The 12911-nt window shown below is 42.8% G+C and overlaps 1 protein-coding gene across 2 annotated transcripts in view; it reads left to right on the top strand.

Annotated features, from left to right (window-relative positions):
- Positions 1-12911, top strand: part of AKNAD1 (AKNA domain containing 1) — a 90412-nt gene that overhangs the window by 27794 nt on the left and 49707 nt on the right. For both annotated transcript variants that reach the window (XM_040359847.1, XM_040359848.1), the window contains one exon: positions 12341-12474. In XM_040359847.1, the coding sequence (XP_040215781.1) occupies positions 12341-12474 (134 nt within the window). The remainder of the gene's footprint in view (positions 1-12340; positions 12475-12911) is intronic.

Below are 12911 nucleotides of genomic sequence, written 5' to 3'. Positions count from 1 at the left end.
CACATAAAACAGCACATCAGGGTACAAAGCCCAGCACATCAGGGTACATGTGCTGGGCTTTGTACCCTGATGTGCTGTTTCATGTGCCCTGTACCCTGATGTGCCATGTGCCCTGTCCTGATGTGCTGTGCCCTGATGTGCCATGTCCTGTACCCTGATGTGCCATGTGCCCTGTCCTGATGTGCTGTGCCCTGATGTGCTCTCATGTGCCCCATGTTCCCTGGTGTGCCCCATGTTCCCTGATTGTGCCCTGATATGCTCTCATGTGCCCTGGTGTGCTCGTATGTGCCCCATGTGCCCTGATATGCCCCATGTGCCCTGATGTGCTCTGATTGTGCCACATGTACCCTAATGTGGCCCATGTACCCTGATGTGCCATGTGCCCCATGTACCCTGATGTGCTGGGTTTTGTACCCTGATGTGCTGTTTCATGTGCCATGTGCCATGTGCCCTGCCCTGATGTGCTGTGCCCTGATGTGCCATGTCCTGCACTGTGCCATGTGCCCTGTCCTGATATGCCCTGCCCTGATGTGCCGTGCACCCTGATGTGGCCTGTTGTGCTGTACCCCTATGTGCTATACTCTGATGTGCCCTGTACCCTGATGTGCTGGGCTTTGTACCCTGATGTGCTGGGCTTTGTACCCTGATGTGCTGGGCTTTGTACCCTGATGTGCGCTGTGCACTCATGTGTGCTGTGCCCTGATGTGCTGTACCCTGATGGTGAGTGGTCAGTGTGTAGTGTAGTGGTCAGTGTGCGGTGTAGTGGTCAGGGTTAATAATGTGTTCGCTGACACCAGTACTATTTTTGAAGTTTGAAAGTTTGAATGCGGCACCCCATGGGATATGGAAACTTGTCTTGTGGCCCTCAGGTAATTTGAGTTTGAGACCCCTGATCTAAACCATTCTATTGTAGCTCTGTATTTTTAGGGTTATTGTGCTGCTGGAAGGCGAACCTCTGCTCCAGTCTCTAGTCTTTTGCAGACCCTAATGCCGCGTACACACGATCTGAAATTCCGACAAGAAAAGTTCGATGTGAGCTTTTGGTCAGAAATTCTGACTGTGTGTAGGCTCCATCTGACTTTTTCTGTCGGAATTTCCGACAGCAAAAAATTGAGAGCTGGTTCTCAATTTTTCAGATGGGAAAAGTTCTTGTCGGAAATTCTGATTGTCTGTATGCAATTCCGACGCACAAAAAAAACACATGCTCGGAATCATTAAACTTATTTTTTCTCGGCTCATTGGTGTTGTACGTCACCGCGTTCTTGACGGTCGAATTTTAGACAACATTTGTGTGAACATGTGCAACACAAGTTTGAGCCAAAATTCAGTCGGAAAAAAATCCACGGTCTTCTTGTCGAAATTTCCGATCGTATGTACGCGGCATTACAGGGTTTCTTCTAAGATTGCCTTGTATTTGTCTCCATCTATCTTGCCATCAACTCTGACCAGCTTACCTGTCCCTACTGTAGAAAAGCATTCCCACAACATGATGCTGACACCACCATGTTTCACGGTGGGGATGGTGTGTTCAGGGTGATGTGCAATGTTAGTTCTCTGCCACACATAGCAGTTTGCTTTTAGGCCAAAAAGTTAAATTTTGGTCTCGTCTGAGCAGAGTCCCTTCTCCCACATGTTTGCTGTGTCCCCCACATGGCTTCTCGCAAACAGGACTGCCAATGGGTTTCTTCATGCTACTCTTCCACAAAGGCCAGATTTGTGGAGTGCACAACTAATAATTCTCCTATGGACAGATTCTCTCACCTGAGCTGTGGATCTCTGCAGCTCCTCCAGTGTTGCCATGGGCTGCTTCTCTGATTAATCCTCTCCTTGCCTGGCCTGTCAGTTTAAGTGGACGGCTATGTCGTTGTAGGTTTGCAGTTGTGCCATACTCTTTCCATTTTCGGATGATGGATTGAACAGTGCTCCATGAGATGTTCAAAGCTTGTAATATTTTTTTTAGAACCTAACACTGCTTTAAACTTCTACACAACTTTGTCCCTGATCTGTCTGGTGTGTTCCTTGGCCTACACAATGCTTTTTGCTTACTAAGGATCTCTAACAAACCTCTGAGGGCTTCAAAGAACAGCTGTATTTATACTGAGATTAAATTACACACAGGTGGACTCTGTTTACTAATGACTTCTGAAGGCAATTGGTTCCACTAGATTTTAGTTAGGGGTATCAGAGTAAAGGGGGATGGATACAAATGCATGCCACACTTTAAATATATTTATTTGTGAAATTTTTTGAAAATCATTTATAATTTTCCTTCCACTTCACAATTATGTGCCACTTTGTGTTGGTCAATCACATAAAATTCAAATAAAATTTTAAGGGGTACGAATAATTTTTCAAGGCACTTTTAAGTGATGCCCTATCCTGCCCTGCATATAATCTGCATATTATATGTGATATTATCTGCATAACACCAGGATTTATACTAGCTTTTTGGCCGAGTGGACTTTAACATTGATTGTCCATCATATTATGCACATGACACTGATTTCATGATCATTCATATCCCTGCACGTTTGTGTGATCTATGTTGAGACAGAGTTCCCATGTTTTGGAATTGTTTGTTGCAAAGACATTTTTTTTAATGTCATATTTGCTATCAGCACTTACCCACATGTATTGGTGATATTTTCATGCACATTCACTATTTTTTTTATATACTCTTATTGCATCCAGCTTGTTTTACATCACTTTGGTTTAATATTAGCGCTGCACTTGTTCCTTTTCCCATACCTTATCACAAATTTTCAGTTTGTTGGTGCCGGCAGCTTTTTTGTTAATTTCACTATTTTCAGCAGCGCAGTACTATATCCCCTTTTTTTCAGTGGGATATAAATAGCTGACGCGTTTCGCACAGAGGTCTAGTGCTTAATCATAGCTCTTATTCCGGCTGAAAAATGCCCTGGGTGCGAGGGTCACATGAAATGGCCTGGAGCTTCCGAAGGATGTGAAGAGACATCCCTTGGTAGGTCCCACACTTCGGATAGGATATGGGTGAAAGGGAAAATGTCAACATTAGACTCACCCCTCTTCCCTATTTTGGGGAACCCACAGTTTGGTCCTGGAGTGACGAAGGGGTCGTTTGGTAAACTGATAGAGCAGGGGTGGTTTCAAGCCTTCCATTTTGTGAAGGAGGGAGTATGGCCTATGATTCAGGAGATGATAACAGGGACCTGTCAGTTGGATTTTTGGAGGGCAATGCAACTGAGACACTTTCTGGATACTTTGGACTTACCAAGTAGATATGAGCGAAAGCTAACACAATTTGAGGGGTATTGTAATGGGAGGGGAACGCTCCAACATACCCTTTCATAAATGATGGAATTACTTAATACACCGGCAGAGGACTTCAGACTACCCTTCTTTAGTAGATGGGAGGTGGAGTTAGGTAGGTCTTTTACAGAAGAGCAAAATAATAAAACATTACGTAATATATTTGAATCTTCAGTCAGTGTAAGGGTGCAGGAGATGAATTTTAAGATCTTATCACAGTGGTATCGCACCCCCGCGGCTCTAAGTAAATGTTACCCAGAGTTGTCAGATAAATGTTGGCGGTGTGGGAGACAAGGTGGGACGTTAATACACATTTTCTGGAAATGTCCCAGAATACAGAATTTCTGGAAGGAGGTGCGGGAAATAATGCAAAGGTTTAGTGAAGGGGAGTTACCCGGGGAATGGACCTTTTATTTGCTACAGGAATCATATATTACAGTTAGACGGTATAGGAGGTTGGTAATCTGTCATCTTTTAAATGCAGCAAGAGCTTGTATTCCAGTAATGTGGAAGCAGACTCAGCCGCCGACAGTAGGGATGTGGTTAAAAGAGTAGAAGACCTGAATAAGATGGAGGACTTGGTCTGGACATCCCAACAGAAACGGGGGGTCTATTTGGAGACGTGGGCAGAATGTAATCAATTTAAATACTCAGAGGAAGGGAAAACCTCAATAGATGTAAATTTATAAACGAATGAGACTTGGAGCTAGGGGGGACCGGGGAGAGAGCGGTTGTCCAGGGGGGGGAATAGGATAAGCAGAGGTAAAATAAATTATAAGAAGAGATGGAGAGAAATCTCCCCCGCCGTGCAGGGGACAAGAGGATGCCCTGACGGGGGGGGGGGGGGGGATTAGACGCCCCAACCTGTATAGTTGAAGGACTATGGATCACAATAGTATGAGTAGGGCTAATGATAATCAATAATAGGTAGATTTTGCTGTCAGGAGAAGGTATATTATATACAAAAGTAGAGGAGGTTATATGATGTAGGAATTGTATAAAGTGAGTATTGGTATATACCTGTAATGAAATGTTGGTTTTCCTCTGCTGTCATTTGTTTATTTTAAAATCAAATCAAATATTAAATATGAAATGGCCTGGTGGGCTGGTTTTGCTCACCAGTCTTATGTTTGACACATGTGCCATAGAAAGTATATCCTTGCCAGCTCCCATCATCTTATCTGTCTGTGGGCACCTTTAGGTTGAGAGCTGCAACACAAGCACCTTTAAAAAGTCAGACATGACAGCACTCCTATGACAGCATTTCCTATCCTGACAGTTCCTTAAAAAAGAATTGTGAAACTTCTGTTCTAGTCCAGAAAATATACTCACAAACTGCAGCATCACAACTTCCTTGTAAACCGTAATGTCTCAGGTGGCAAACACACATCACCCTTTTTAAATAATTACAAAAGTTCTGGCTCTCTGCTGACCATCTCTCAAAACAACTTCCTGGATTCCCTGAATGTTTTGCACCTTCTCTGTTTTTTATATTTAATTTCTAAACACTTCATATTCCATGGTACCTTGCTGCCTGCAAGCAGTGATTCCTGTACTGACTCTGCCTCATAAACCTCCTCCTCCCAGCAGCTCTGTAGTTCAAAAGACAGGCTCTGTGAATTCTGTGGCACATGACATAATGAATACATGTTATAGAATTCTAGCAAGCAAATGTGAGATTCTTCACAGATAAAGTTTACACATTTCAAGATGTTCATATTATTAGGACTAAGTATAATAATAATAATAATATAGGATTTTACAGTTTGACCATAGATTCTAAACCTTTGAATGTGGGGTATTCCGATTTTTCTTCTACTGATCTATCTGTTATAATTCATAATTATATGTCATTTTATTGGGCTTGAAGTCAGAAAGTCATTATAACCCAGAAGAAAGATAGATGGGATGGTTACCTGTTAATTTTCTTCCTTATTAAAGTAGAACTCCAGTATGCAGAAATACACATTTGATCTATGGCAATGCTGATTTTTTTTACCGGCTACCATATAAAGAGGGATTACACTGACCACTAATGCAATAGAAGCATTCACAGTAACCACCAATGTAAGGAGGGATTTACACTGACCACCAATGTAAGGGGACATTAACACTGTCCATTAGTGTGAATGAAAGGATTCTACAACAAACACCAATGTAATGAGAAGAGTTACACTGACTACCAATGTAACTAAGACATTTAGGGCCAGATCCTCAAAAGAGATACGCAGGCGGATCTGCTGTTCCGCCTGCGTATCCCTGTTTCTATCTTTGGAACTGATCCACAGAATCAGTTTCCAAGAGATAGACAGAAGATCCGACATGTGTAAGGGACTTACACTGCCGGATCTTAGGATGCAGTACCGCATCCGCCGCTGGGGGCATTTCGCATCGAAATGCCGCTTCGGGTATGCAAATTAGCACTTACGGAGATCCACAAAGCTTTTCAGCTTCGTTTTTTCTCCGTAAGTATTAAGTTGCATGTGTAAAATTAGGGCTGCTTTTACAAAGTGTAAACTGTTTACACCTTGTAAAAGCAGACCCTTCTTACCCGCGACGCTGTTTTTTTTTTTTTTTTTTTTTTTTTTTAAATTCCCACTGTATCTTTTTTTTTCCCGACGCAATTTTTTTGACCCGGCGCGATTCACGAAGCTCGGCGTAACGTAATTTTGCGCTATGCACGTCGCTATGCACGTCGGGAAAATGATGTCACGAGCATGCGCAGTACGTCCGGCGCGGGAGCGCGCCTAATTTAAATGGGACTCGCCCCATTTGAATTGGGAACGCCTTACGCCGGCCGGATTTAAGTTACACAGCCGAAAATTTCTAGGTAAGTGCTTTGTGGATCGGGCACTTAGGTAGAAATTTTCAGCCAGTGTAACTTAAATGGGAATTTTTAAGTTACGGCGGCTGGCTGTGGATCTGGCCCTTAGACTGCGTTCACATTTGTGTGTTGGGAACGCATAAAAAATTGCTTTCCTGACACTGCAGAAACATGCTGTCCTTTAGCAGATACACAGCAGTGCCATTAATTGTTAATGACACCCTCAGGCATCTGCTGACATGTGCCTTGGCACCATGTGATTTGGGACTTTCTTCTGCATTTGTAGTGCATAGAGCAGCCCATTGAAATTAATAGGCTGCCCTACAAGTGATCTATAACTTTATCCACCATGTCAGTACACCTTTGCATCCTACAACTCATGCTAACCTCTGAACCCCACACCTCCCCCATCCTCTCCACTCCAATCCCCCCTCCCCTTTAACTCTACCTGCCTCCTCTGCTCATCTTTGCACCCACCTTCCTTACCTCCATGCATCCCCTCCTTGCTCACCTGTGCACCCCAAACTGTAATTCCTTCTCTGCCTACCTCTGCACACCCCACACTACCCTCCCCCACTAATTTGCTTACCTTTCAGAACAGGCTGATGTTGGGCTTATTGACCACAGTTGTAGGCAGGGCTTTCAAGCATGCCCCTTTACCTCCCCTGGGCAGCATTTAGTATAGGTGATGGTGGATATGACCTCAAGGGGGCATGATATACATATGAATACTGCCTCTATTTACATACGAATGCTGCCGGTCCACGGCTATTTACATATGAATGACACCACTATTTACATATCAATGCCAGTATTTACATGTACACAGGGTCTGCAAGTGAGTCATCTATACATAACAATAGGACAGAGCTGGGCAGCATTAGTAACTGAACTTCACACTGAGATATCAGGACACAGCACATGACTAAAACCTCAAGGGACAAGGGAATTTAGACTGGGATAGTTGGCAAGTATGAGGCAGCTGCTTTGGGCCCCACAACAATGACAGGGCCCAGGTCAGCTGCCCCTTTTGCCCTGCCTTAAAGACCGCCTTGCAGAGGAATTGCTTCCTTCTGAACTTTTGCTCCTTGCCCCTCAGGGCAGCAGTGATAAGCTCCATAGACTGAATGTAAGCTACTTTAGATAGCCACAATGAATGAGTAGGGGTGTCTCCTACTACATAGATTTTTTGTATGTTAGTTTTGGGAGATCAGAGTGGTGCAGAAAAAACCCAGTAGGGTCCGAGCCCAGAGGAAAGTCAGTAAGCAGCCTAATAGTCTTCCCAACCTGAGACCAAAACCCATCCAGCTTCTTACAAGTCCAGAAAATATGTAACATAGTGCCCTCTTCCTCTCCACAGCGGCAGCAAGTGCTCACTGCCTAAGGGTAGAATATCCATAGAAGCGCAGGGACCTTATACCAACGACTAAGAATCCACTATCCCAACCCCTGGTTTTTGTTTACAATAGGGGAATGATGGGAAAAATAGAAAATGTACTCTTTGTTCAGAAGAGACTGTTGGGCCCAGATCCCATTTCCACTTCAGCAGGAACAGGGCACAAGTCCTTCGGGTAGCTGGAGAAGCAGCCTAAATGCCACCAAAACCCCATGAGAAGAGGGCCCCAGACATTCTCAAGCGGGGGTGCCAGAACTGCATGACACCCCGTTCCCACAATAATCCACAAAAAATTAAGTCAGTTGTTGGAGTCGCCATGAGTCCAATGGTGGGTCAAACAACTTTTGTATAGTTAATGGGGTCTTCAGACCAGATGGAGAGAGTCTGAGGTTTTCTACCATAAAACTGAAGAACAAAAATGGATCACATGACTACTCATGCTTCTTTTTCATCCTGGTGTGCGCTTGCTCCAAACTTCTTCCAACACTTTTTTTAAGCTGGTAAAGCAACATTTTTTTTTTAGTTTGGCATAAAGGGTTTATATAATTGAATAGAATCTAACCATACCCCTTTCATTTTTAAATGGTTTGTCTCAACCATGTAACTGCAAATTTTGATAAACAGCTTGGTCTAAAAACATATAAGAATTGGTAAGCTGCAATATAATAGTTTTTTTTTTGTTTTGAAGTTTAATACTGTTTTAAAAATGTGATGATGCTTACCGTTTATGTTTGTCTTTTTGCTCTCCTTTGTAATTTGTTTCATTCTCTAATTCTTCAGTGATCCGTGGAATTTCTTTTCCCAGAACACCATACTATTATATACTGTTTTTGACCACTGAGTTGTGTTTATGCTGTTATTTGTGGCCAGAAAATGCTACAGTGTGTTCTTGCATGTTTCCAAGTTTTTCCTCTGTGGAAAAATGTAAACCTATTTTCCAGTTGGCAGTTATGTGTGTTCAAATGTTTCCATTTATACAGTAAAATATAGATGTATTTATAAAGTGTTTAAAAAGATCAAATACTCATGTTAACTTATACTTGCTGACATTTTGTCCTAGTTTTCTAAAGGATGAAGGAAGCCTTTCAAAATGACCAGTTAGCTACCAAGTGTTTGAACTGCCTAAGGCCCCATACACACGAGAGGATTTATCCGCGGATACGGTCCACCGGACCGTTTCCGCGGATAAATCCTCTCGAGGATTTTCGAGGATTTTGATCCGATGGAGTGTTCTCACCATCGGATCGAAATCCGCGCCAAAATCCCATCGCGATGACGTGTCGCGCCGTCGCCGCGATGATGACGTGGCGACGTGCGCGACGCTGTCATATAAGGAATTCCACGCATGCGTCGAATCATTACGACGCATGCGGGGGATTGATTCGGACGGATTGATCCGGTGAGTCTGTACAGACCAGCGGATCAATCCGTTGGGATGGATTCAAGCGGATAGATTTGAAAGCATGTCTTCAAATTTTTATCCGCTGGAAATCCATCCCAGGGGATAAAAATCCGCGGAAACAGATCCGCTGGATTGTACACACCAGGGGATCTATCCGCTGGAGCCGGTCCGCGGATCAATTCCAGCGGATGGATCCTCTCGTGTGTACGGGGCCTTAGGTATTCAGGACACATTGTAACCAAATGTAAAACTATAAAATATAAAAACACCACCCTTGTATGTTTAGCAATAAATCATTAGATTTTTTTAATACAGTGATTGTAAGTACCTAACTCCCTCCTAATGTAAATATTGTCGAGAGGGGGGAGTTTGGAACTTTAAATGAGGCACAATAATGTACCTTCATCCCTGGTTCAAGTACATAAGAAAGGGATGTGGGACTTTAAATTATGAATTTGACTTGTGGAGGTAGAGTGGTTAGTAAATATTATTTATTTGTAACAATGGTATGAAACAAGTAAACAAGTATTTTCATATACAGTGAGGAAAATAAGTATTTGAACACCCTGCTATTTTGCAAGTTCTCCCACTTGGAAATCATGGAGGGGTCTGAAATTTTCATCGTAGGTGCATGTCCACTGTGAGAGACATAATCAAAAAAAAAAATTCCAGAAATCACAATTTATGGTTTTTTAACTATTTATTTGTATGATACAGCTGCAAATAAGTATTTGAACACCTGTCTATCAGCTAGAATTCTGACCCTCAAAGACCTGTTAGTCTGCCTTTAAAATGTCCACCTCCACTCCATTTATTATCCTAAATTAGATGCACCTGTTTGAGGTCATTAGCTGCATAAAGACACCTGTCCACCCCATACAATCAGTAAGAATCCAACTACTAACATGGCCAAGACCAAAGAGCTGTCCAAAGACACTAGAGACAAAATTGTACACCTCCACAAGGCTGGAAAGGGCTACGGGGAAATTGCCAAGCAGCTTGGTGAAAAAAGGTCCACTGTTGGAGCAATCATTAGAAAATGGAAGAAGCTAAACATGACTGTCAATCTCCCTCGGACTGGGGCTCCATGCAAAATCTCACCTCGTGGGGTCTCAATGATCCTAAGAAAGGTGATAAATCAGCCCAGGACTACACGGGAGGAGCTGGTCAATGACCTGAAAAGAGCTGGGACCACCGTTTCCAAGGTTACTGTTGGTAATACACTAAGACGTCATGGTTTGAAATCATGCATGGCACGGAAGGTTCCCCTGCTTAAACCAGCACATGTCAAGGCCCGTCTTAAGTTTGCCAATGACCATTTGGATGATCCAGAGGAGTCATGGGAGAAAGTCATGTGGTCAGATGACCAAAATAGAACTTTTTTGGTCATAATTCCACTAACCGTGTTTGGAGGAAGAAGAATGATGAGTACCATCTCAAGAACACCATCCCTACTGTGAAGCATGGGGGTGGTAGCATCATGCTTTGGGGGTGTTTTTCTGCACATGGGACAGGGCGACTGCACTGTATTAAGGAGAGGATGACCGGGGCCATGTATTGCAAGATTTTGGGCAACAACCTCCTTCCCTCAGTTAGAGCTTTGAAGATGGGTCGAGGCTGGGTCTTCCAACATGACAATGACCCGAAGCACACAGCCAGGATAACCAAGGAGTGGCTCTGTAAGAAGCATATCAAGGTTCTGGCGTGGTCTAGCCAGTCTCCAGACCTAAACCCAATAGAGAATCTTTGGAGGGAGCTCAAACTCCGTGTTTCTCAGAGACAGCCCAGAAACCTGACTGATCTAGAGAAGATCTGTGTGGAGGAGTGGGCCAAAATCCCTCCTCCAGTGTGTGCAAACCTGGTGAAAAACTACAAGAAACGTTTGACCTCTGTAATTGCAAACAAAGGCTACTGTACCAAATATTAACATTGATTTTCTCAGGTGTTCAAATACTTATTTGCAGCTGTATCATACAAATAAATAGTTAAAAAAATCATACATTGTGATTTCTGGATTTTTTTTTTTGATTATGTCTCTCACAGTGGACATGCACCTACGATAACAATTTCAGACCCCTCCATGATTTCCAAGTGGGAGAACTTGCAAAATAGCAGGGTTTTCAAATACTTATTTTCCTCACTGTATATACATGCACATGGCATGAACATAATGGATACATATATGTCAGCTTGGTAGCACATGAGAGATAATGAATATTGATAAAATGTAATACAAAGTATTTCCTATTAGCAGGCATTGGTACACCATATGCAACAGAGCTGCTGTAAAGACAAAAAAAAAAAAAAAAGAATATATACACATACACATTAATAGTTACATAATACTAAATACATTTTAAATGTAAAAAAATATATACATGGGCCAGTGAATAGGTAATGAGCCAGACTTGACTGAGCACCCCATGGAAAATCAACGCGTTTCATGGCTATATGACATTCAACAGGAGTTGGGTACAGAAATACACTGTAAATACAAATGGATATGTAGTATTAGTTAATACTACAGTTAACTAATACTATGAATTGGGATGGAACCCTTGAGGACTCGGTTGAGAAACCCTAGTTTAAGATGCTTTTGGCATGTTTAAAGTGTATCTAAATCAAAGAGCAAAAATTGTATATGTTGCAGTTTACCAATCCTTTGATGTGGTGGCTACATTCATTTCCTTTTTTCACTGTTTTGTACTTTATTTTCACCTGATGATCCTGCAATTAACATGCTTACTCACTGTACTATATCTATGGAGGGGCAATGTTGACAGCCTAAGGTCCCTTTCACACGGGGTAGATCTGTTGGACAGACTCCGCTAGCTCAGTGTAGGATCACTCTGTTGATCCCCGTTAAAGCAGGTGGATGACAGGTCCGTATCAGCTCACTGTGCAGGGGTGGACCTGTCAGAGCCCCGCTCTCCTCTATGGGGAAATCGGAAGAAAACGGATAGCCTGTCTGTTTTCATCTGATACGATCCGCTGGATGGATGGCGAACGTATCGCCAGCTGTCTGTTTTGAGTGGATCTTGTCGTATCGGATGGCAGGCGGGTGTGAGTAGACACATCTCCACTGATATCTGCCTGCCCAATGGGTGGCCTGCTTGGATCCGCCTGAAAAACGGACAGGTGGATCCAATCGTACCGATCGTGTGAAAGGGGCCTAAGGCAGGAAATGTGTTAGGACTATTGAAACCACCCTTTCCTCATGTTTGTAACAAATTAGGAGGTGTTCTGTAGGTTCCAGAGGTAACCTAGGAAGGGCTGATAAAACGCTTTAGGATTTCAGTACAGCAGAGGCACTGTCTTGTCAGCACATTACTGGAAGTTCTAAGCTCACTTGATTTCTGGGACTCCGCAATATTAAAGTGGTTCTTGTTTGTTTGCTACCAATGTCATGTATAGTTCATTTCATCTGTAGGTTTTCCAGAATTTGAGATCCTGCTTGGAGAGTTTGGAATTTAATTACTTGTCATCAAAGGATAAGCATCGCAACTTGCAGCTACAAACATACAGGACGGGATGCCAAACAGTGGGCGAGTTTGATTTCGAAAGGTACGTGCAACACTTAATTTTTATATAACGTTTTCTTGACAGTGTATTGTTAGCCATCATTAAGGCTACTTTGCATTGATATAAAATTAGGCAAAACATACACATGCTGTATAGCAGGCACCTGCTTTGACCTTTACCATGTTCCCTTTTGCCCTACTTTTCTACCAGAGCCCTATCAAAACCCCAATACGTCCAGACATATTCCCATAAGCCTTTTAAAAACAGTGCACCATGTCAAAGTAGCCAACTGCAATGCCCAAACACTATCACATGAAGAGGGGCCCTTGTCAGACACTGACGTTCAGAAAATCAGTATTTGTATTGGAACTTGGGGTACAGCAATTGTAGATTAGGGCAGCAGGCAACAGCGTTATATTGTGCCTATTATAAAGCCACTGTGATTTGGTTATTTTATGTACAATTCTAAGAGGACCAGA

This window comes from Rana temporaria, chromosome 7, assembly GCF_905171775.1.
Source record: "Rana temporaria chromosome 7, aRanTem1.1, whole genome shotgun sequence".
Lineage (NCBI taxonomy): Eukaryota > Metazoa > Chordata > Amphibia > Anura > Ranidae > Rana > Rana temporaria.
Note: the sequence above shows the minus strand (reverse complement) of the source record. Positions and strands in the feature narration are given on the sequence as shown.